General features: G+C 49.7%; 1 protein-coding gene across 3 annotated transcripts; it reads left to right on the top strand.

The window, feature by feature from the left end:
* Positions 1-10,771: 10,771 nt before the first annotated feature.
* Positions 10,772-23,513, top strand: NIPAL3 (NIPA like domain containing 3). Of its 3 annotated transcripts, none has more exons than XM_041417404.1 (12): positions 10,772-10,952; positions 11,700-12,068; positions 13,638-13,706; positions 13,794-13,965; positions 14,055-14,114; positions 14,640-14,785; positions 15,396-15,492; positions 16,521-16,656; positions 17,241-17,329; positions 18,031-18,094; positions 18,972-19,066; positions 19,529-23,513. In XM_041417404.1, exons 2-12 carry the CDS (start codon positions 11,970-11,972, stop codon positions 19,726-19,728), a joined length of 1,227 nt encoding a protein of 408 aa, XP_041273338.1. In that variant the 5' UTR covers positions 10,772-10,952; positions 11,700-11,969; the 3' UTR covers positions 19,729-23,513. The 3 variants fall into 3 exon arrangements, with proteins under 3 accessions (XP_041273338.1, XP_041273337.1, XP_041273339.1); XM_041417403.1 differs by having other exon boundaries at positions 10,774-10,906; XM_041417405.1 differs by lacking the exon at positions 10,772-10,952 and adding an exon at positions 11,288-11,536.
* The last annotated feature ends 1,797 nt before the right edge of the window (positions 23,514-25,310 follow it).

The raw sequence follows: 25,310 nt of genomic DNA, 5'->3' as shown, positions 1-25,310 counted from the left end.
CAGAGATGCATGAAGAGGAGCAGCAGGCTGAGAGCTGAGTTGTGCAAGAGCTCTGGTATCCCCAGTGCTGGGTGGAGGGCTCTGCTCCTCACTTCTACAAACAACACCCAGTTTCTGTGTCTTTATTCGTGCTTATTCACTGCTTGCATCATCAGGCAGGCAGCTGAGGAGCTCGGTGTGTGGTGTGGCTCTGCAGGCTGTGAAGGAAAAACAGCATCCTGTGTTTTGTTAGGACACCCACGCTCCTGTCCGGAGGTGCCCTGCTGTGTGCTGGGCATGGGAGGAGAGGATTCAAGTCAGGGAAGTCAAACCCTGCCTGCATCTGTTTGTAAGTGTGCAAAGCTTTAATAAACCTCGCTCTGCAGGCTGTGAAGGAAAAACAGCATCCTGTGTTTTGTTAGGACACCCACGCTCCTGTCCGGAGGTGCCCTGCTGTGTGCTGGGCATGGGAGGAGAGGATTCAAATCAGGGAAGTCAAACCCTGCCTGCATGTTTGTAAGGGTGCAAAGCTTTAATAAACCTGCTCAGGGTTCTCCCAGCTCTCATTTATTTCCTCAGGTAGTGCCTTGGGTTTATAGAATTAAATTTTGGGTGAGTTGGGCACTAGAACCCCCAGAGCTGTGGGAATGTCCTGGAATCATCAGCTGGAAAGTGGCCACAGAATCTGAGCTCAGTGCTCACAGTCAGGGTGCACAGACTTGGGATTTGCCCCAGTGAGCTGAAGATTTGCTTGGCTTGGCTGGGAGTCCTGGGAATGCTAAGCCCAGGCATGAACTGCTGAATAACCAGCCTTTGGTAAAGCTGCTGCTCTGTGTCAGCCCCTGACTGAATTGTGATTTTGCCTCCGTGTAGCTCTGCTCTTCGGGGCACAGCCCGGAGCAGCTCTGTGTTCATGCGCTGGTGTGGCACTGCAGGGTTGCTGAGCCACATGGCATAAAAGACTGATGAAAAGCAGACCTGGGGTTCTTAGAAGGGATAAACAAGGCAAGAAGTGAGTGTGAATAACTGAAACATTAATGTTAGCTGAGCCTGACAACCACGAGCCAAGGGGCACGGAGGGATCCCGCGGTCCCGCAGCTCCGGGGCCGGGCTCTGCCTCCAGCCGGGATAGGCCCGGCCAGGGAACGAGTGACCAGGGATGGCTTTGTGGCTGCTCTGCCTCTGCCTCAGCAGTGCTGCTGCCAGGGTCGGCATCCAGCTCTGCTCTGTGTTTAACCCGTTCCTCTCTGAGGTGGGTCCCTCCTCCTGCTTCCCCAGGCGTTTCCTGATGTGTTTCTTCTCCCATTTCACTCAGCTTTGGGTGAGGAAGGCTCTGGTGAAGCCAGAGCAAAGGGGTGCTGGGGGTTCTGAGGCTGCTCTCTGCCCCCACCCTGTGCTCCCCTCTTCCCATCAAAGAGAGGAATTCTGCAGCTGGAATGTGTTGTACCAACAGTCAGTGATGTGAGTTTTACACACACACAACTCACAGAACCTGTTTGTCCAAAGCCCTGACAGCCAGTGATGCTTTAATGGCCTTTACACTGCAAACACGCTTTTATTTTTTCAACCTTACTTTTAAAAATAATATTGTAAAATATGAACAAGCCAAGCTGGACAAGGAGCAGGTAGTGAGGACTCCTGAGCTGCTGTGTGGCCTTCAGGGTGATGCTTAATCGTTCTAAGCCAAAATCTTTGGGAAAAGAAGAGCTTTGGGAAGTGCTATGGACAGCCTGTGATGTTTATTGTAAAAATCATGGATTTGTCATGGTAGAGACCTGGCTGCTCCCTCTCCAGACAGTGCTGGAACAGGACAGGGATGCCAAAGACCCCAGCTGGGAGTCCCTCCTGCTCTGCCACTGCCTGGGACAGCAGAGGGAGCAGGCTCTAACCCTGGCAGCTGGGTGTGGAGTGTTTGTGTTGTTTTCTGATAACAGGCTGGAGATCTTCCCTCCTCATATTTAATTTGCCCTTTCCTCCAGCCCTCTGTCCTTATCAAATCCCTCCTGGCATTGCTTCCCTCCCAGCTTCCTTTTCCCCAAACCCCTGATAGAAGATCCAGCTGCTGAGAGATGTAGTAAAGATTTCCCTGTTGGGTAAGGAGAGCCCTGGGCTTTCTCATGGGCTCATTCTTTTCCACGGTCAGGAATTTATTGATGATCTTAATCTCAGGCCTGCAACGTCACTGTGTGGTGACAATAAATGTTTTTGAACCATCTGCTGATGGATTTATTTGTCTTCCCATGAGGATCCCAAGGGGTGGGAGGCTTTGGGAGAAGGGAGTTTCTGTTCATGCCTTTTCATCCCTCTGAAGTGGTGGCAGGATGGAATAGCTGGGGTTGTGGCAGTTCTGTTTTCCAGGAAGCATTTTTACAAGCCTCTCTCCAGCCCTCATTCCCAGCCCAGCAGGGGAAATGGCCAGCTTTTATCCATGGTGAGTGTCCCTCACCATTCCTGCCCCGGGGTCCCCACATTTGGGTCCTTATCCTCAGTGTTCCTCTGGGGAGAGCTCAGGCATAAAACCAGCCCAGCCTAAAGCCTCTGCTTTAGGGGGATGTGAGGAATCTTTTTCCAGGTCAGGTGTGCTCTGGCTTCTTGCTCCACGCAGTGGGGATAAGAAGTGGCCCCCACATCCCAGGGTGGTGCAGGTTTAATTACTGTTTGTAAATGTCTGGCAGATCAGCTGATAAAGGGCCCCTGATCCACTGCTCCAGGCTGTTCCCAACCCACACTGCCCTTCCAGGCACTGTCACCTCCCAGCCACTTCCTGGGGACAACAGCCATCCCCTTTGGACCAGGACACAGGGGGACACTCTGGGATCACCCTCCTGTGATGGATTTTCACGTATCCCATGGCAGTGGGGTGTCTTCCAGGCTGCACTCACCTGGAAGGAGTTTTCTTTGCTTCCTTGGTGGGTTTGTGTGGCTGAGGCTGCAGATTCTGGAATAAACCTGGTGTAAATTCCTTGTTCCTTGTTAGGTGGGAAGTGTTTGACTGGAAGGAAGATGTTGTTATTCCCTTGGTGAGGGAATCCATGCTGGGATGACCTACAACACAAACAGGAAAGGGATGTAAATAGCAGCCCAGGCACTGAGGAAGGAGAGTGCATCCAGCAGGGAATGTGAAAAGGAAAAGAACCGGTGTGACAGGAGCGTGTGGGGAGGCTGCTGCTGGACTGGAAAAGTGCTGGGCAGAGCTGATTTCCAGGGACACTGATAAGGCAACACTGAGCTCAGTCCTGAGCCCAGGAACAAAAGCACCATTAGCAACTTCAGGCAATCAAACAGGAGAGCTCCCAGCTGCTGTCAGCTGCCAGATAAACTCTGTGCCCTCACCCTCAGCAGGCAAAGGGCCAGGAGATCCTTTGAAGCTTGGTACATTATGCACCAATGTGGCTTCTCCTGAAGTCTGTGGCATTTCCAGTGTTGTGGGGTGTTCTGGTGATTCCTTGCAGCTACCCCAAAGTCCCAGGGTGGTTTCTGGATGGTTCTCCCAGCAGAGGTTCAAAGGGACCTTCCCAGTGTCCTGTGACACTTCAGCCCAAATGCCCTGAGGAGCTCTGGATCTGTGTGTGCAGGTGCTCCCAGGGGCAGCAGCACCATCCTCCCTCCCAGCTCCAGGCTCACAGACATGGAGAAAGCCATTTCCCAAATTTTTCCAAATTAAATCCTCTTGTGGTTTGGGCCTCAAACACTGCCAGGGCAAAAGTGGTATTGCTTTGCTTGCAGAAATGGTGAGTTTGAGAAGGAAAAAGGGCTTGGGGATGCCTTTGAATTGTCTTTACCTGTAGGTGATGACCAACAAAGGCAAACCCACATTTCAAAGGCAGATGTCTCCCTGTGAGTGGTTACAGCTGCCAGCAGCACTCACACCAAAATTTGGGACAGCTTCCCAAGGGTAGAAGAGCTCTCTGTGACTGCCCAGGGCTTGACACTCTGGCAGGAAATGTCTGTGTGTGTGGCTGCTGTGTCCACAATCCTCCACCAGCTCCACGTGTCTGATTTTGTTTGGGGCCCCAGAATTCCAGGAGAGGGAATTTCAGGAATCTGTGGTGCCGAGGGTTGTGTGAGTTACCCCAAATCACAGAACAGATCACAGTGACATGGGACAAAATCCTTCAGATTGCCAGGATGAAGCTTTACCTCCTGCAGCCTCCTCTGGGATTTAAAGCTTTTATTGTTGACTCTCAGCTTGACTTTGCTAATGAACTGTGATGAGAGGAAACATCTGATGGCCAGGCCTCATCAGTGATGTGGGAGTGTCCAGTTCAAGCTGGAGAGGAGAGGGGCAAGAAAACTCCTGTATTACAGATTCAGACACAAAATGGTGATGCTTTTTAGCTTTTTTTTTTTTTTCTTGTTTCCTATGGCAAGCTGGTGACATGCTGAGATGTTGAACTGCCTTTTTTGTAACCCAGGGTTTGGTCCCAGAGCTGAGGATGGCTTTGAGGTCTGTTGGGACACTTTTTCCTTCTTTCTCACTCCTTTTTTTCCCTCTCAATTTTAATCTGTCACTCAAAAACAGATCCTCCAGTGACTACACAAAAGTTCCTTTTTGCTGAGTGAGAGCAGTGACCACGAAACTGCAGGATCTGTCCACCTTCTTCTTCTGAGATATCTCTTTGTCTATAGTCATAAATTATCAGCCACTGCCATCTTTTAAATAGATAGTTTCCTGTTCTGCCTCTTGTAGGTTAGATATTATCTCCCCCAGTAAATCATGAGTCAGTGATTAATTCAAGAAGGCCGTTCCCAGAAGCAAATTCTTACAATGTTAAAATTAATACGATGCGGAGCCATTATACCATGATAGAGAAAATAATTATGGCCTGCAAACCAGTTTAATCAACACAGAACATGCTGGGGCAGGTGCTCAGCCTGAGTCACTGCAGCAGAGTTCAGAGTCCCAGAGCAGGGGCTGGGAGGGAGCAGCACTGGGGCAGCTGAGCCCCAGCACCGCTCCGTGGGCTCTCTGCACACCCAGACCGGGAGGGAAAACACCTCTGCTGATGTAGAAACACCATCAAGTGACTATAAAAGCATGAATTGCTTCAGGAACGTGCTTGCAGGCAGTTAAGGTGTCTCAGCTGATGAGTGGCAGCTTATTAAGCTGATTAAGTTGTGTGTTCAGTCGGTGTTAAGCAGCTCTGCGAAGTCATCGCATATTCTGGAGCGTGCCTCAGCACAGGGGATGGGGCTGCTCCAGGAGCACTGTGAGAGGGGACAGCTCACTGGGGAATGCCTCAAAACTGGGGAAAAGCTCAAAAACTCCCTCTAGAAATAACAAAATCCCAAAGCAATCAGAGCTACAGCAAGACACCACAGCAGGGACAAAGCAGCCCAGGAGGTGTGTGTATGTTATTACAAACATCTGATAATGGCTAATGACACTCGGAGTTCTGTTAACAGCTCCCACATCTCCAAACACCCTGAATTCCTGTGGATGAGCCCTTACAACACCCTGTGCAGCCTGGGCACCTGCAGGGCTGGGCAGCAGGCACAGAACAGTTAAGTGACTTGCACAAGGGTGAATCAGCAGGACTTGAGGAACTCAACCTGAAGGCAGGTGCTGAGCTGCAGGAACTGACACAGCTCCCCAGCAGTGCCACCAGGTGAGACCCTGCACCCCCTGAGCCCAGCAGTGCCACCAGGTGAGACCCTGCACCCCCTGAGCCCAGCAGTGCCACCAGGTGTGACCCTGCACCCCCTGAGCCCAGCAGTGCCACCAGGTGTGACCCTGGCACAGCTCCCCAGCAGTGCCACCAGGTGTGACCCTGCACCCCCTGAGCCCAGCAGTGCCACCAGGTGTCACCTGCCAGTGCCTTTTTTAGAGTTAGGGTGGCCAGAACCAGACCCACCACTGCTGGTATTCCAGCACCACCACTGCTGGTATTATTGTATTTCCTGTCTTGCTTTCCAAGTCACACAAATTTCATGCTTTCATTTTAACTGTGCATCGAGGTAGGTGCCTTCAGAGTTTTAAAATGTTCATCCTTTAATGCAAGCCTCCTGTCGCATGGAAAGCTGAGTGATTCTGGGGATGAGGAAGATCAAATTTCTCTGCTGTCTACAAGGCAATTTGTATAGACTGGGAGCCACAGCACATCTAAAATCCCACCTGTAACTTCTGAGCTGGGCCTAATTAATGCAGCATGTGGGCAGAATGCTTTATTTGCAGTACCACACCTTTCCTGCCTCCCTTCTTTTCCTGGGCTTTTCAAAAAGAGGACTGGGCAGGATTCTATTTATAGAGCCAAATAAATCCAGCCCTGCCTGTGTTGTATGTGATCCCTCCAGCTTTTCAGATGTGGTCCCAGGAAGGCTGAGTGCCCTTCATGTCCTACTTTGCCAATCCCAGTGGCAATTGGAAGGTCTGGAAGCATAGAAGATAAAAGAAGAGCTTTATACTAACACAAATGTGAAATTATTCCAGTGCGTGGGATGGGAAGAGCTGAAGTTCCTGGTCTTTAGGAGTATTGTGTGAACTTCATTAATTGTCTTGTCTGCTAATTACCAATGGAAAACACTCTGGAGCGGCCTTGGTTCCGTTCTGGTGACCTGAGAGCTGGATTCTGGCAGTGATCTGATGTCCCCTCCCCAAATGGCACAGGAGGCAGAGAACAGGGAAAGGCCTGGGACTGAAGAATGACACAATGGCAGCTGAGGGGCAAACGAAGCAGTTGGGACATAACTGCACTCACGCAGACATGAGGATGATGGGGTTTAACTGTGTTTGGCAGGAGCAAGGAGCAGGGAAGAAGCCAGGCTCAAAGGGGAATGGATGAACCAAGGGCTGATTAAAAACCCCATCCACATGGAACCTGTGCTTGGCCACAGCAGCAGCAGCCCTGGAATGACTCAAACCCCTCAAGGAACAACCAGGAATGGCTGGGAGGGGAATGGAGGCTCCTGCTCTGCTTGGCCTTACAAAAGGCTCAGGGGAAGAGTGGCAGGGAGTGGGCAGGCAGTGCTGGCTGCTGCAGAGGGTGCTGATTTACAGTGAGATCACAGGGAACTCCTCCTGCTCTTTCTCCTCAGCTGAGCTGTTCCTGGCTGCATGCACGGACAAGTGGAACGGTGCTACTATGGTGCTAAAAATAACAAACCCCAAATATGGGCCATGCCATGAAAACTGGGAGAGCTTTGCAAGGAATCAGACCCCAAGGAATCAGTCTTCTGGTGGATTCAGCCTTTCCTGTAAAAATGCCCCCTGAGTTATCAAGCAGCTGAGCACAAATCATCTTTTCCACTTATTTTTCTTTGTAGGAAAACGCTTCAGGACAGACCAAAATTTGAGGAGTGTGCTGCAACTCCGTAATTTCAGCAGAGCTGCTCTGACTTGGGCTGCTCCAAAGTAACAGGAGATTTCTGAAGATGTGGTCTGAGGGTTCATCTGCAGGGAGCAGGATCCTGAGCCAGCTGTTCCTTACCAACAACCAGGACCAGAAGAGAGCCTGCACTGCCCTGGCCACAGGGTCCATCTCCACGTGGTCCTGCCATGTGCTTGAGGAGCCCGTGCTCCGTGGCCAGCGGGGTTGTGCTGAGGGAAGCAGGACCTGCCCAATTCTGCTGGAGCCGATTATTAAAATTGCAGCAGGTTTCCAGAGCAGCTGATAAAAAACTGCATCTGCAAGCTCCTTCTGCCTTTGTGCTGCCAGGCTTGGCTGCTGCTGCCCGGGCTGGATGCAATCCCTGCCCAGCCAGGGCAGCTCCTGCTGGGCAGCACGTTCCTGATTCCTGCCAGGAGGGCACGTGCTGGGGAAAGGCTCCGGAGCCCTTCTCCCCTCTGTGCATCCAGCTCTGGGTTTGGCACATCCACCATCACCCCGCTGCTGCTGAGGGTAACTGGAGATCAGGCACCTCCACACCCTGGGACATTCAGCTCCTGCACGCCTCAGAGTGCCAGCAATTGTGTTTGGGTGATGCAAGGGGCACGGTGCTGCCAGGGAAACCCAGCAGCAGCAGCTGCCAGTGCCTGGCTCCTGCAGGGATGTGTGCAGGCAGGGGTGAAGTGGCACAGTGACACAAGTGGGTCAAGTCACCTCTTGGGTGTTCTAGGTCAGGCACTGAGAGACAAATAAGCTCTTTCCACTGCCTAAATTACAAGTGGGTAACTTCCTGTCCTGGCATTTATCCCTGACTCAAGGAATGTGCTCCACAATGGCTGAGGGGGACACAGCCAAGTCCTTCAGGTGGGGGAAACAAGTCAGCAGCCCCCAAAAAGGCCTGGTGTTGATGGGACCAGTGCCTCCCCTCCTGACCTGCTGCAGGAACTCTTCTCCAGGGATAAAGCCTAGGAGAGAAGCAGCCAAGCCCTTGTGTAGTTTGTGGTTTGGCCTGCTGCCCACTCTGCCCTTCTAGCAGGAAATTCTCAAAGGGAAGGGAGTGCTTGGAGAAGCTCCCTGCAGACTCTGCCTGCCCTGCTTTAGTCACAGCTCAGCAGCAGGTCAGCTGGCTCTGCTGGAAGCTGACCAGGCAGACTGATGGCGCCTACAGAAAGTCTTTAAGCAATTTCTCCACCTTGATCATTTTCCCCTCATCTTTTTTTTTTTTTGTCCTTTACGTCCTTGATTGCTGTTATTCAACCCTGAGATAACGCACTCCTGATATCACTGAGATGGGAGAGACAAGCAAGGAGCAAGAGATCAAAGGAAGGAGAAGAAAGAGAAGATGCTAAAGGCAGGAGAAGAAAGAGGGGAAGATGCCAAACACTTCCTTGATTTACCTGCTTTACATACCGGGTACCGAGTTTCAGAAATCCTTCCTGTACGTAATTTTGGGAGTTCTGGGGTTACCACGTGGTCCCCAGACGGCGGGAGGCTGTGGAAGGGATTCCTCCTTCCCCCAGCGGAGGAAGCGGCTGGGAAGCTGATGCAGAAAGCCCAGGAGGCCCTCGGCACCCGCGAGCGCCGGCTGGGAAAGCGCTGCGGGTTCAACGCATCCTTCTGCTTCCCTCTGCTGGTGGGAGCAGAGGGAATTCCTGAAAGCTGGCATCCGCGGAAGGGCAGCAAAGCGGGGACAGGAGTCACCCCGGCGGTGTCCCCGCACAAGGAAAGGCAAACAGGACAAACAGGGCAGCGCTGCTGGGGACACGGGGGGGTGGCACCAGTGACAGCATCCACCTGCAGCCACTTCCAGGCCTAATCCACTCATGCTGCATTGGAATTTCTCCTCCTGTTATCAGCTGTGATTATAAAGTTAATTTAATGACCTTGATCTAAATTTGGTTGGTGTTTTTGTTGCAGATCGGGATCATTATCACTGGCAAATAAAACCCCTCATAAACGTCAAACATTTTTGTTAGTCACTTGGTTATACTGAAATCTCTTTCATTGAGACTGAAATCTCTTTTTTCCCCCCAGTTTGAGATCCCTTTCCTGTGGTGTTTATAAGGAAATCTTGAAACCTAAGAAGAGCAGCCAAGGATAACAACACTGAATATGGAGATGGAGGAAAGATGTGAACACAACAGCAGCTCTCCTTTGAAATGGGATGTGTGAGATAAAGGCAAATCCAACATTAATGCAGTATTCCTGCCAGAAAACCAGCAATCACTCCTGCATTTCATTTCCCTGGTTTATTTAAAAATACCCTTGGAAGCATTGCTGTTGATGAATGTTTTCTTTGATTGCATTTCTTATTCCCTTGTGCTGGTTTATCCCCAAGAGGAAGAATTCTGGGCCTGGAACTCCTCTAACCCACTGTGACTACAAATAATTCCAGATACCCTTGGATTTGCTCCAGAAATGAAGCCTGGTTGTGCTTTGAGTGGAGAACCTTGCCGTGGTTGATGTTTTCTCCCTTCAGCCCTGTACTGTGCTAAGTGCTGTTTATTTGCAGGACATGGCACCGAGTGCTGCTGCTCTGCCAGAGGTACCTCGTGTATCCCTGAGCTGGAAAAGCGGGGATCCGGTCACAGCCCACACGTCCAGCGCTCTCACCACTCAGGCCAGAGCCGGGATTTTGTTTCTAAACTCAATCCCGGCTCTGAACGCGCAGCAGGGCCGAGGCTGCAGAGCTGGCCCAGCTCAGCCATGGCCTTTGCTGTCTCCAGAGAGAGAACCCGGCGCTCGGGGCGATGGCTCGGGGAGCCCAGGTGAGGGATGAGGTGAGGCCCTGAGGCGGCGCCCTCCGGGGCCTCGCCTGAGGCTTCACCTGGAGGCGCCACCGGAAGTCGCCTCACGCCCCAGCCCCGCCCAGGTGAGGCGGCGCGGGGCGCGCTGGGAACGGCGGGTGGGTACCTGAGCGGCTGAGGCGGCGCGGGGGCACCGGGGAGGTCCCCGACCCTGCTCAGGGGCGGTGTGCGGTCTGTGTCCGCCCGTTCCTGCCCGTACCTGCCCGTTCCGCCCCGGCCCTCGGCGGCACCGGGAATGTGGACACCCGGTTGCCGAGACAACAGCCGCCTCAGCTCTCCTCCAATCACCGTGCCTGTTACTCTGAGCGCCGCCGCAGGCGCCCAATCACAGGCGAGTTCTCAGCGCCACAGCGGCTGCTTTAAGGTGGCTCGGCGGGAGCGCTTTGCGCATGCACTTTAAGGTGGCTCCGGCTGCTGTTCGCGCCACGGGGAGGGCGGGAGGAACGGGTACCACCGGGGCAAAGCGGGAGAAGGCGCGAGGCTGCGGCTGTCCCTGCAGCTCTGGGCCGGGGAGCGCCCCGGAGCACCGGGAGGGGCCCGCGGGACCGCCTCATCCCGCCGCAACCGAGCGGCGGAACGCGGCTTCTTCCGCCCGGCCCCTCAGAGCCCTGCGCCCATAGGCTGGACCAGACCCCACCTCCGCACGGCAGCCAATCCTCGCCCGCATATTGGGGCCGGGTCTTTGATTGACAGCGCTGGAGACGAATCGGATGCGCTGGGCAGGAAGCGGCCGCGGCGCTCGACCGGGAGCCGGAGTTGGAGGCCGGGGCCGGGCCGGGGGCAGCGACAGGGCCGGTGAGTGCCGGGACTGGGCCAGGGGGCAGCGGCAGCAGCGGGGCCGGTGAGTGCCGGGGCCGGGCCGGGGACAGGGTCAGCGGCAGCAGCGGGGCCGGTGAGTGCCGGGGCAGCCCCGAGGGGCAGGCGCGGGGCCGGCGCACCGGAGGGTCCCGGCCCGGGGTGTGCGGGCGCTCTGCGCTGCCCGGGCAGGGTCGCTGGCGGTGGGAGCGGGATTTGCTGCCCCGTCCCCTCACACTGGGGTGCCTTTGCCCTGCCATGGCTGCTGTGCCCCGGGGGTGCCCAGGCGAGGCTCGGGCCGGTGCCGGTGACACGGGCGGTGTCCGGGGACGGCCGCACCCCGGCGGACCCGCTCGCTCCGGGCGGGGGGATGCTGCCGCTCCCCGGGGAGCTGGGCTCGGAGGAAGGCGGGCTGCGGGCAGGGCTGCCCGGGCTGGCTCTGCCCTTGCACCGGGGCATGGGCTGACTCACGGAGCGCTGCTCCCCAGCAAACTGGAGCTTCGGGGAGGAGGGACGTGAAAAGCAGAGCTTGAGGACTTGAGAGCCTTTGTGATGCTGTCAGATGCCAGCGGAGTGTGTCACCCCTGGGGCCCAGCCAGTTCACAAGAGCTTGGGAAGCACAGTCTCTGTGTTCTGTCCAAGGCTTTCTAAGAAGACATTTAAAATCTGCTTTTCTTTTTTATGTGCAGCTGTGAGTTTGATTCCAGGGGCGTTTCTGTGGCTTATCCTTCATTGCAGGTTTTTGAATTTGATCTAATTCTTTGGGTTTTATTTCTTTTTTTTTTCCCCTTAGATTCATCTTGAAGGAACATAGCCCTGCTCCTTCACTGAGTGGCTGGAAGCTGTGCTCATCTACCCCCCTTCGTGCCTGTGGTGCCCACCCTGAGCCAGGGCAGGGGAAGAGAGGCAGCAGGACTGGTTTGTGCTTCCCTGAACTTTCCCAAGGGACCAGGATGGATGGCAGTGAGCGGTACCAAAATTTGGTTCCAGCAGGGTCCAAGTCTCTTCTTTAAAGAGAACTTCCAGCATCGAGAAAGCTGAAAAATAAAGAAAAAACCCCAAAATGGAAGGAGGAAACAGCCCCAGTGTGCAGCTGCAGCAGCTCCCGTTGGCCACAGCAGCAGTTTCTGTGCAGCCACACACAGACTCCTTCTCCTACAAGGTCAGCTTGCCACCCCAGCAGGGAGGTTTCCATCCTCAGGAGGCCCTGATTCCTGGAGTGAGCTGCTAATGGTGCTTCTTTGGGGTTATTTTCTGCAAAAAGGGCTCTGTCTTTAAATTCAGCCTTTCCTGGGGTGTCACATCCTGTGCTTAAGAGAGAGAGAAATTCAGTGTCTGCAGAGCAGAGGGGCTGCAGGAAGGTGTGGCAGGGGAAGGTGTGCAGCTGTTTGGGTGCAGTGATTCCCACATTTCAGCCGTGCAGCAGTGACAGAGCAGAGGTTCTGCTCTGCTCTGTGCCCTCAGCTGTTTGAATTGCAGGGCTGAGCCCACAGCAGAGGCTGCAGCTGCCTGGGACGTGGGGCTGGAACTCCTGCTTGTTCTCCAGCTTTGAGCAGATAAATTCCCTCTGAAGCCCTGATTCTGAAGGTGCTCAGAGAATCTCAGCAAAAAGGGGTTTTATTTTCCTTTGAGACACAGTCCTGGGCCCTTGTGGAAGTTGACCCAAGTGCTGTTGCCTGAGGCTGTCACAGCCCAGAGAACTCTGCACTGTGGTCACACAGTGACATCCTCCTGCCACCTTCTCTGTCTGGGAACCTCTCTCAGGTGGTTTTGAGTGAAGCTCTTTGGGTCAATCTTATTTTTGTGCATTCTATTAAAGAGGTTTTTGTTCTGCTGCTGTGAATCTGAAATCTGTGTATGAAAAAATCAAGATATGTCCATTTATTCCTGTTCACATTGAATGTGAGCTGGGTTATCCCAAATCAGTCCAAGGACTGGGCTGAAGGAGCAGTGCTAATGACATTTAATGAGGTTTAGGCAGTTTTGGGAGCACACAAATGTTTGGTGGCCTCAGGCTCTTCTCTTCAGTCCTCCTCTGCATCTCCTGTGTGACTCAGCCTGCTTTACATCCTTTCTTCATTTCAAATTCCATCTTCAGAGCATGAGAATTGTTGCTGAGCTGCAGATGCCAATGCACAAGAGGCTGGGAGCTGTCAGCAGTCTCCTGTGACTTTGGGAATAACTGGTTTATACAAAAAGCAGATTAAATCTGTGATAACTGGGCTGCCTCATCACATGGGCTGAATCAGTGACTGAACCAGCAGCTGTCACAAGTGGAGAAGAGCAAAATAGTTGAGAAGCAGAGGTTCCTGATCCTTCTCTGTAGAATTCCAAGGCAATAAAATCCTCATAAAAGAGTTTTTTCAGAGGGAGGAATGAGTGATGGTGTGGGGCTTTTTAGCCTTATCTTGCTCCTCTCTGAGAAACTGCAAACTAATTGAAGTCTCTTGGAGAAAGTGGCTGTTGAGGCTTATCTTCCACCTGAGTTCACAGGTCTGGAGCACAGGCACAGCACTTATCTGAGCTGCCCCACATCAGCAGGAAGGGAGGAAGATAACAGGTTTTATTGGCAGCTGGGTGTTGGACCAGATGACCTTTAAAGGTCCCTTCCATCCCAGGCTATTCCATGATTCAGGAATGGTTTAAAATCCTGCTCTCCTCCAGAGAGAGCAAACCCCTCTGGGATCCTTGGCTGAATTTAATAATTGTGTGTTCCCTTTGTTTTTTTCAGGAGAACTTGATTGGGGCACTTCTGGCTATTTTTGGGCACCTTGTCAGCAGCATTGCCCTCAACCTCCAGGTGAGTGCCCTGAAGCAAACACTCATCCTGCACTGAAATAAACAAACAGACGTGACAAAGCTGCTTCATTTCTGTTTTCTTGCCTAGAAATACAGCCACATCAGGCTGGCAGGCTCCAAAGACCCCCGGGCCTACTTCAGGACCAAGACCTGGTGGAGTGGATTCTTGCTGCTGCTGCTGGGGGAGCTGGGAGTGTTCTCCTCCTATGCCTTTGCTCCTCTCTCCCTGATTGTGCCCCTCAGTGCAGTGTCTGTTGTGGGTAAGGAGGAAAGAGCCTGAGTGTGTTCCTGTGGGAGGTTCCTGACTCCAGAATTCACTGTTTGTCTCTCATTTTCTTTTCTTTCGTAGCTAGTGCAATCATAGGAATTATATTTATTAAAGAAAAATGGAAGCCCAAGGAATTTTTGAGTAAGTTCCACAGCTTCTTTTCATTTTTCCTCTGTGTTTACAGTTCATCCCACACAGCATGGGCCCTCAGGAATTATAATTACAGGGCTGGCAAGGTCTCATTAGCACATCTTGGATGAAATGTGTCATCTCTTCCACTGTTTATTACAAATGGATATGTTTCTCCTGGCTTGTGCCAGATCCCCTGAACCTCACAGCATTTAGAAACAGGCTGAAGCTGCAGCACAGGCACAAGGGAATGAATTCCATGAACATGGAGGTGTGGGAAAGTGGGAAAGGGCCGTGGGCAGTGCCAGGCAGGATCACAGATCTTGCAGTTTTATTTATTTAGCAGATGCCACCTGGTACCAGCTTGGTCTCAGCTCCCACTCCCTCACTGCCCCTGGTGGCTGCAGGATTTTGGAGGTGGGGCAGGAAGGGGGCCCAGAGGAACATCCAGTGATGGTGCTGTGGGATTAATTCATTAATTGCATGCATCCCACTCCCTCATTAACCCTTCCTCTCCTGTTCCTGTGCCTGCCCAAGGGCGGTACCTGCTGTCCTTTGTGGGCTGTGGCCTGGCAGTTGTTGGCACTTACCTGCTGGTGACATTTGGACCCAACAGCCACGAGAAGATGACAGCAGAAAACATCACCAGGCACTTAGTGAGCTGGCCATTCCTGCTCTACATGGTGAGGGGCCGTGGAGGGTGGGGGTTTTGTGCTGGGGGCAGTTTCATTTCCAGCATTGTTTCTCCTGGTTGCTGCCAGTGTTCCCTGTGTTCACTCATGAACCTGGGACAGCTTTTCCAGGTGTCAGACACATGCACAGCTCCTTTTGTTTCTCTGAATTCTGTAGGATGAAATGTCTTTGACTGAAAATTTATTGGTGCCTGAATCTGGGCTTTTTCCACACTGACTTTCTCTGAGCCCACAAATCTCTTCTTGAAAATGCCATGAAATTTGTGTTTTAGTGAAGATAATCTTGGCATTGCCCCAGGGATCACTTGTGGAAGCTCAGTGCAGAAAGCAGACTGAGATCTCTCCTGTGAATATTCAGTCAGGACTGTTTGATCAGGTGCTTCACCACAAATCCAGCACCAGAAGTGCCCTGTGTTTCCTGTTCTGCCAGAAGCTGCTCCTGTAACTGGAATCTGAGATGATGCTGAATTGTCTATAATTGTGTGGGATCCCCATTTCCCTTTGATTTGCCCTATTCTAATGTTTGATTGGCTCAGAATCTCATTTGCTGCCAGCCCCATGTGCTCTGCATCTCTAATATTCTCATTTCTCTCTTTTGGAGCTTGTGGAGATCATTGTTTTCTGTCTGCTCCTGTATTTTTACAAGGAGAGAAATGCAAACTACATTGTCATTATTCTCCTGCTGGTGGCTTTGCTGGGTAAGTTGATGTGGACTTTGTAAGATCTTTGAACAGTAAATTGAGGCATGCAGGGGATTATATTGATGTAATTAATGCCATGAAATGCACTAATTTCCTCCAGAAATGTTCCTGAAGCTGATGTTTAGGATCTTTGCAAAGGACCTTTAAACAATTAAGGCTTATTTCCCATCAGACAAATAATGTGCCAAGCACAGAAAGTGCAGGTTATTTATTAGTGTTCTTCATTTTAATCTGGGCACACAAAGGGTGTGCAAGGAGGGCTGAGCCAGTGGGTGAAAGAGAGGATTTGACCTACAAAAATTGTCTTAGCTCTGTTAAGATTTGCTGTGTGGTTGAAGAAATGAGGAATCCTCAGCCACCCCAGGTTGTCCCTGTGGAACTGAGTCCCTGGTGATTCTGATATCCCACAGTGGGATCCTGCAGTGACTTTGGATATACACATTTAATACTTTTTTTTTTTTTTGATGGAAACTGTAATGAATTAAACTTTTAAAAGGATGACTAATAGCAAGTCTGCCATGCTGAAATCTGTGTCCAGTCCTAAATTTTTACTGTTTATGTACCTTCAGTTCATGCAATGTCTTTTATTTTACTCTTTTTTGTTTTTTTGAGCTCTTTGGGTCTGGATTTCAGTGGTGCCTCAGAGGCTCCATGAATTACAAAGCAACTTCCCTAATTCTGAATGGCCCAACTTTCAAGAAAGGAAAGTTCTTCCTGATTATTGTTTTGGACACTTCTTTGACTTTATTAACCAAACCAAACGGAAAATCATTTCCTCCCATCCTGTAATTGCAGAACACTCTTCAAACACAGTAAATGCTCCCAGTTCTGCAGATAGAAAAAGGATCAGTGATTTGTGGGAGGTTTTTTGGTGGGTTTGTGGGGATCAGCACGGGCAGAGCTGGTGGCACACGGGCAGTTTGCACGCCTTGTCTGGCCTGGCAGGAGGAGGGGCAGGTTTTTGGGGGTGCTGGGGTGCTTTGCAGCCTCCTGCAGCTGCCCCAGCTGGGTGTGGTGCCCCCCAGGTTCCATGACGGTGGTGACAGTGAAGGCTGTGGCTGGGATGATCCTGGTGTCCATCCAGGACAGCCTGCAGCTGGACTCCCCCATCTTCTACATCATGTTGGTGTGCATGATTGCCACAGCCATCTACCAGGCCACGTAAGGACTCCTCTCTTTCTCTGCAGTTCTGTGGGGTGGGGGTCAGGAGCTCTTTGGTACCATGCCAAAAATTCCCATTAAAATGTAGGAGAATTATCCATTCTTTGCTGTGATCTGCCCCAGGAGCCTGGAGGGGTCATTCCTTTTCCACAGAGTGACACTGCCAGTGGTTTGATGGCACCATTCAAGGATTTGCCAAACAGTTTTAGGACTGAAATGGTGGCAAATCAAATGCAGTATATGTGCTGCCAGAAATCAAAGTGCAGGATCAGTGTTGTTGATAATGTGTTTATTTTTAGGGTTTTTTTCCCCTTTATACTTGCAATAACATAAAAAGCTGGTAGCAGCAGGGATAAAAGGCTTCTCAAAATATGAGGGACACTGGCCCTGAGGTTGGGGCAGTAATTTCAGTGCAGCCACAAACCTCCCTCTTCTCTCCTTTTTATTCATTCCAAGGCTTGCTGCTGCTGCTGTTCAGTGAGAAAAAGAATGAATTTCCTTAAATTTATGCATCACTTTTGAAAGGTGTTTCCAAAAAAAGGATCCTTCCCAATCAGCCCCTGTTGCCTGTGATTGTGTTGCAGGTTTTTAGCTCAAGCCTCCCAGCTCTATGACTCAGCTCAGATCTCCAGCATTGGCTACATCCTATCCACCACAGCAGCAATCTCAGCAGGTAACTGCACAAACCTCCCTAAAAAAAGGGCAAAAGATTTTGGGAAATAATCCTCCTGAAGAAGGTGAATACTCAGCAATATGGTGACTCTTATTTTTTTGTCATCTCTCATCTGTACTGGCTTTGTTTAGGTTTTTTTTTTTCTTTTTAAAAATGTGAATTATCCCAGTAGACTGTGTTAAAATTTTCTGTTCAGTGCTGTCATTTTGTTAAAAGTGCAGGGGAATTTGTTTGCAATTGTTCCTCTTAGATCTGCAGGTAAAATGTTCCCTTGTTATTTATTTTTGACTTTATTTTCTTTACATTAAAAATGTAAAGAGCAGGAGGCAGAACATGTGTCCTGCAGGACACCAAGACACCAAAGACACTTCTGGAAGTTGGAGCTGTTTGTTGTTGTTTGGGGTCAAGAGTTTGCATCTTTTTGTAGTTAAATCCAATTTGTTTCATCATTCCAAAATAGTCCCTCTTGTTTTTGCTGCACAGATTCATTTATATCTCTGCTAGTGACACCAGCAGAACTATTTTGGTAGTGAAACTCAAAAATATTTGTCAATAATCTGTGTTAAAATAGAAATCAGGACATCTATTTTCAGATCATTAAATAAACAAAGGTGCTGGCTATAAAAATAGGAATCCTGGCTGATGTGGGTTCTGGCTGAAGGTGGAATTGGGAAGATGTAATGAATGATTTTCTTTTCCAGGAGCAACTTTTTACCTGGACTTCATGGGTGAAGATGTTCTCCACATTTGTATGTTTGCACTGGGGTGAGTGTTCCAGGTTTCTTTGACAGAAAACTGTTGCTTCACATGGCTCAAATTTTAAAAATCCAAATCTGTTTTAAAAATGCCTCTCTGTCAGAGCAGAGAGTGGCCCTTAGAGCTCAGTGTTGTGTTTGGAAAAAATCGTGTAACCCTTGGTAATGCACAATTACACAACAATTAATCACTAAATCCTGGGGATCAGCTGGGGTGCTGAGCATATGGCTTGGTTTTCAAGCTGCCTGCTCATGAATCTGGAGGAATTGTAAAATAACCCAAAGAGACTCTCTCTGGGAATCTTATTTCAGACTTTGCACCTTCCCTGAACTGTGTCTGACTTCTGGAGTTTTTAGAGCATGGAGAAGGCACAATGCAGATCTGATCAGTAAAACATTTCCTGTGTAACTGAGTGTTTTGGTGTAATTAGCTCTCCATAATCAGGGGACATTCTCAAATGGCTTTTAGATAAGTACAGAAAAAAATCTCCAAACAATTAGGGAGATCATTGTTCTGAGCTGCACCTTGCTCTGTGACAATCCAGATCCGTGGTTGTTGGTGTGTTTACAGGGAGCCTTGGAAAGGTCAGGCTGCTAAATCCTGGAATTCCATCAAAGTAAAACCAAATGTTGCTATGCTTCCTTTCCCCTGCAGTTAGTCAAGGTTAATTAATTCATTAACATGAAAACTTTCCCATGTGTTTGATAAAGTTGTGCTGGTTGCTGGGGGTGTTCCAGTGCTGCCCAGGGGGGCTCAGCTTGGACAGTGCTCTGGAATTCTGGATTTGCAGTGCCTGGACTGCAGCTCTGGATTCTGTAGGGAGCAACAGGGGATATTCTGTGCTCTCCCTTGCCAGGCATCTCAGTGATCCTTTCTCCTCCCTCAGGTGTCTCATAGCATTCCTGGGAGTCTTCCTGATCACCAGGAACAGGAAGAAGCCTGTCCCTTTTGAGCCCTACATCTCAATGGATGCCATGCCAGGTACCAAGTGCAGGGCTTCATCCCCCTGTTCAAGAGCTGGGCTGCACAGGGAGGGCTCAGGCTTTGCCTCTGCTCAGGGCTGGGGGGATCAGGCAGTTGTTATCTGGGAATATGAACTGCTTTGAGCACGAGCTTGGCATTGGGCTGGGTCCAGCAGGAAGAACTGAGTTTTGGGGATGGCTCAGAAATGAGGCAGAGGAGCAGAAATTTCCTTTGGGAAGCACAGCTAAGCTCTGTGGTGAGCTGTAAGATCTGCAGCACTTGATGGATAACTGAGAGCCATCCCTCATTCACTGGGAGCTTATTTCTCCATCAGCTGCTCCAGTGCTGAGCACAAACCCATCCTGTCTTTGATTTAACACCCGAGCAGCTGACGAGCCTCGGGGACTGCTCATTTCCTGGCTGAACAGAGAGCAGCAAAAAAAGCACTTTTGTCCCTAATCTGTGCCTCTGCTCCTGCAGGCATGCAGAACATGCACGACAAAGGGATTGCAGTGCAGCCTGACCTCAAAGCCTCTTTCTCCTACGGCGCCCTGGAGAACAACGACAGCATGCCAGAAATCTACACTCCAGCCACGCTGCCCATCGTGCAGGAGCAGCACGGATCCAAGGCAGCCTCTGCCCCTCCCTACAGGGTGCTGGAGCACAGCAAGAAGGAGTGAGTGACCTTCAAGGACTGATGGGAGTCGTCAGGAGTTTGACCTTTATTTATTTACCTGTTCAAATAGAAGCAAGCGTAAAGCCGACCTTGAGAAGAGTTTTAAGCTCGTCTCGAGTTGAACTTTCCAGGCTGATTATTAAAATAAACAACTTTTTCTAGTTGGGAAGTTGAAAGCACTTGGTGGGAAGCAGATCCCAGTCCTGCATGGAATTCTGCTGGCTGGGAGTGTGGAATGGTGGACTGGTGAGTGCAGCACTGTGGAACTGATGAGAGAGGAGGTGCTGTGGAAGTGACTGTGCAGTTTTCAGCCCTGCTGGGAGTGGTTTTATCTCCAGACAAGTTTTCAGGAGCTGCTCACAGAGAGAGGAGGACAGGATTTAATCTTTCATTTACAGGGACTGTGACAGATTTCCAGGAAGGCTCTAAATCCTGGTGTGACCATGGAGCTCCCCTGACATGGCAATAAATGGAATTGTTTTGAAGCACCAACACTGGAACTCGCTGTGTCTTTAGAGCAGCAGAACTGGTGAGAGTGAACACTTTATCCCTTCAAACCACCAATTTTGGGCACTTCTGTTCTGGTGTTGAGCATAAGCACTGAGGATGGGGTTGTTTTTAGAGCACCACTGGATTATATGGCTTAGAACAAAGATTATTTGCCAGTTTTCTGATTTCATAGCAGGAGCTTCAAGTTGGATTAAATGGTGCAGAGGGAACACTATAAAGAATGAGGACGTGGAGAAATGAGAATGATGTGACTGTGTCTGGTGGGGAATTTATCTAATTTTGGACAAAATCTGAATTCTTTATCATGTTTATTTATTTTCTTTCTGATTGAGGCAGGATTTCAAACTTTAGTAGTCCCAACTAAAGGTGTTAAGTTCCTTAGTTCAAAAGCTCAGTTTAGGTGATGTAAGCTGGGGTCCTCCCCCTTTTTTCTTTCTTTTAAAAAAAGGAAAAACAATACTTGTCTACTATTGTGGATGACCTAAGGAGAGAAGTTGCACAGCCCAGCACTCACTGAGGCCTGTGAGGATAATGGAGCTTTGTGTACTTTGATATTTTTCCAGCTTCCAGGAGATGGCCAGGAGCTGATACTGAGGGAGAATGGACACAGGGGGAGCATGGGGAACTGTCATGTGAGGAGGAGAAAGTACAACATTCACTGGTTATCCTGGCACTTTGGTAGCACTGGCTGCTCTAAAATTGGGGTTTTTTTCTGGAAAACTGAATTTTAAGTCCACTCAGTGTGGTTTGGGCTGCCTGCATAGTAGTCTCCAGGACCCTGGAATTTTATTTGAAAGGAATAGCTCTCATGTTCTGTGTATTTTTAAGTGATTCCCCCAGTACCAGGGAGTTTGGGATTATTTTAGGTTTGGAATAGTATCTTTCTGCATTTATTTATTTTTATTTTTATTTGTTAAATTGACTCATGGCCAGTTTCTCTTGCCACTACCAGAAATTCCCAACAACTCCCCTGACCTGTACATGATTATTCTAGGTTCTTTTTGTTGTAAATGACAACAGAACTGTTCCTTTGCATTTGTTTGCTTTGCCAGCTCTGCAGACTCATTCAATCTGGGCATGCTTTGGATTGCTTTGGCATTTTTGTGCAGCTTAGAAAAATAACCTTCCCCCTGCACAGGGGAGGTGCCCTGGGGCTGTACCCAGGTTTCTTCACCAGCTGGGCACAATTCACATCTTATCAGTGGCATCCCCTGCACTGGAACTTAGGAAACCTCAAGAAATAACAGCTTTCCTTTCACCCTCAATACTTTATTTGTGATTAGGCAAGATAAGGATGTTAATGGGCTCCTGCTGCCAGAGCATTCATCTTGCTGGGGTGCAGTGACACTGATTTACTGCCTTTGCATGTGGCCATCGATTGTTGGTGAATTTATGGGCAGCTTTTGTTCATTAACGATGCAGAATGAAGCACTGCAGGGAGGCTGAATGGGGAGGGCACAGGAATGCTGCCTTTCCTTATCTCTTCCCATTTCATCAACCTGTTCTGACCTATTGGTTCTGCAGTCACAGAACACAGAGTCTGAAAACAAGCTGTGCTACACCACACACTTGTTCCATGGCAATATTCTCTGTGGTTAATTAGGTGGTACAAAATAATTCATCACAAGGGCCTAAATGGCTGCTGACATCCAAGTCAGGATGGTCCTGTGTGTGCCAGTGCACTGGTCCCAGTTCTCAGCAGGGTTTAAACCCAGCACAGACTGAGCACAGACCTGGCAGCCATGAGTCCTGCTTTGGGTTTTGCTCCTCAGCACAGGCCCTGAGAGACAGACACAGAGGCAGGGGACAGAGTGCTCTGGGCTTGCCTTGCAGGCTGCTCTCTGGCCTGTTCAGGGGTGGTTTTGTGTAAACTCCCCAGTTCTCCTGAGCCCAGGTCCTGCCCTTGCTCCCTGCACAGAGCCCTCAGGTGTCAGCCCTTCTCTGAGTGAAACTGCCACCAGCTGAGCTTTTGTGTTATTGTGTGGGTTTGGCCCTTTATTGCAAAGATTCTAAAGGCAAGTCTTGCTCCAAAACTTTACATAACCATGTTTTATTTACACAGTCTCTGTGTGCTCAAATAATTCTACTTAATAATGACAGTTCCCTTTACCTGCAGCCACAGGGAAATCTTCCTTTGTTTGCTTCTTGAAACTTCCCTGCCAAAGGCCTCCACTGGAGGTGGTGTCTGTTTCTACAGCACATAAATCACAATATTTTTGATCACTGTGCCACAGCAGTGGAGCCTGGGGTGCTCCTGGCCATGGGCCTCAGCTCCATGACTGAGGGACGGGCAGGACTGAGGGATTGCACTCACTCCTGTTTGCTGCTGCTGTTCAACACTGGAATCCTAAAATGGGGTTGGTTTTGTTTGATTGTTATTTTTTTTTTTTAATTTTATGCACCTTCCTCTTTCTTGCTTTTTCTCCCAATCTTCCAAAAAATGTTATTTTCTGCTCTTTAGCCTAAGAAAAGGCATGAGCAAGGCCCAGAGAAACCAAGTACCTTGTTTAAACTTGACTGAAGGACTTCTGTGCTCTTTCTGGCTCTTTCAGGAGTGAATTAAACTCCTCACCTCCCTTCTAGTCCAGAGAAGCTGAAACAGGAAGGGTTTTACACCCTCACACTGAGCTTTTCACAGAATATTTGTTAGTCTGAGGTGACAGTGGCCATGCCTGGCATTGCAGCAAATATTTACAGCTGAGCAGCTCAGGAAGGTTTAAAGGAGAGGAGCCCTGTGCCACATTCCAGGGTGAAAAATGATTTAAGTGTTGTACAGCACACTCTGATCTGTGAATATCTACACTGCAGGGCTGATGCAGGACCCTGCACGTGGCACAGCACCCTCAGATTCCAAATGGAAGGGATTTCAAATGGATTCCAAATGGAAGGGATTTCTCAGCACCAGGAGCTGCTCCAGCACTTGGCTGAAGGAGCAGCTCCTTGGCTTCATCCCTGCCTTCCTCACCCAGTGGGAACTGACATCTCTGGCCTCCACCCTGTGTGGCTTCTCAATGCACCAGAGCACTTAAAACATCCTCAGTGTGTATTTTCTGTGTAACTTAACTCTGTGGAGCACAGCTGAACGTATAAAATGATCTGCCTACAACGTTCTCCTGTTCACCTTAAAATGTGTAAATAAATCAAGCTTTACACTCTTGCACTATAAAGGACAACTGCTTCATTTTTCACAGGCAATGTTGCATGTCTGTTTAATTCTATTTGTCTTTCAGGTGAGACAAATGAAACCAAACTTTGAATAAAAGATTGTGGTAAAACCTATGGAATTCTGGCTGGATCCATGCTCCTGACAGAGCTTCAATTGACCAAAAATGTCTTGGGAAGTTGACAGAATTTAGGTGACTAAAGTGTGTATTCAAAGAGCTCTCTGTCTGTTTTTAACAGGATAATTATAAATGAAATGCAGATTGTTACAGCATTACTAATGCTCCCAGTTTCACAGGAGTCTCCACATAGCTGGGGTCAGCTGCAATTTACTTTTAAAACTTCCTTTTACAGGGCTTTGAAAAAACTATTTTGCATTTAATATTCTGAAGAGCTTGAAATTGTGATCCAAATAAAGGGGCGGGGACACAACCCAAAATCACTGTATGTTTGTTGGCCTGACTAGTGATGTTTGTTACTGAAATTGAGTTTCTCTGACACGTCCAAGCCCCCTGAGAACAGCTGGGAATGCAGCTGTGGCAGGTGTCATCCCTCGGGCACAGGGCACCTGTGTGTCTGGGATACAGAAAAGTGGCAATTTGGCTTCATCGACTGCTTGCCAACCTAATTAACACTCACCAGGTGGGTTTGCAGCCCGTGGGGAGAAGCTGAGGGTAACCCTCAGGATACTTTTAATTAAATGGCTCCCAAACCACAAAGGGAGAAAAGACAAACAACCCAAGGGCAGCCTCGGTGTTAGAGCTGCACTTCACTGAATCCCTGGATTCCCCAGTCCCCAGAATTCCTGATAAAAGTGGCAGCTCTTTGTTAACATTCACCATTCAGAGTTAGTGGGTTACATTACAAGTGTTCTCAGTGCTGATACAAAGATGTGCCATTGATGTCGGGAGTGTTACAGGAGTGCTACAAACGAGGTGTTATTGCAAGAGACAAAGTATTTTAAATGCCACTGAAGTGGACACAAATGTTGCAGTTAGTGGTATTAAAGCAGAATCTATTGTTGCCCAGGGAGGGAAATGTGGTATTGAATCGATAAAGCAGGAGATTGCAGCAAGGGAGGGCTGAGGATGGAGAGTAACCTGTTACCACCTGAATTTGCACTGCATCTGAATTGCAGAATGCCTTTACCTGGACAGGGGAGACTGATCCTACCTTGCTAAAGTGGCATCTGCTGGGCTGTTTTCTGACTAGTGATGTTTCCCCCTGATAGAGAAGCCCAGCTCAGCATTTCTGTCTGGTTCTGAAATTTAAAAGAAAATATTTCAGCCACAGAAATTTCACTACTCCTATCACCAGCCCACGCTGTTTTCTGTCTTTCCAAGCGAGGACACAGAGCTGTTGAACTCGATATTACTGTCAGTGAAACTCAATAGATTTGTGTAGTTTTTTTGTGAAAAACCAAAGAAAGGATGTTGGTTTGTGCTTTCTTTAGAGAGGTAAACGTGCACAGGCACTGATGTGTCACCCAGCTCAGATGACGGCTGTCTGAAACCATCTCATGGCCGGATTAAGCTGTGGTTTACTCCGAGGAGGACACAAACTGTCACTGTTCCCAGCTGGCAGCTGTCCGAGGCTGATGGCAGAGCCATCCCCATTGATGCCAGGGGAAGAATCAAAGAATCCCTGAATGGTTTGGGTTGAAAGGGACCTTAAATCTCATCCCATCGCACCCCTGCCATGGCAGGGACACCTTCCACTGTGCCAGGCTGCTCCAAACCCTGTCCAGCTTGTCCTTGGACACCTTCAGGGATCCAGGGGCAGCCCCAGCTTCTCTGGGCAGCTCCTTCCTCCACAGCAGCCGCCATCCCCTCGCCCGGAAGCTGCTCCGAGAGCGATTTGCAGCATTTTAAAATAAATTCTCATCGCTCCGAGCTCAGCCATTCCCACAGGGAG

The sequence above is a fragment of the Onychostruthus taczanowskii genome, unplaced genomic scaffold, assembly GCF_017590055.1.
Source record: "Onychostruthus taczanowskii isolate IOZ18803 unplaced genomic scaffold, ASM1759005v1 scaffold56, whole genome shotgun sequence".
In the NCBI taxonomy this organism is placed as follows: domain Eukaryota; kingdom Metazoa; phylum Chordata; class Aves; order Passeriformes; family Passeridae; genus Onychostruthus; species Onychostruthus taczanowskii.
This window is presented reverse-complemented; position numbering and strand designations above follow the sequence as displayed.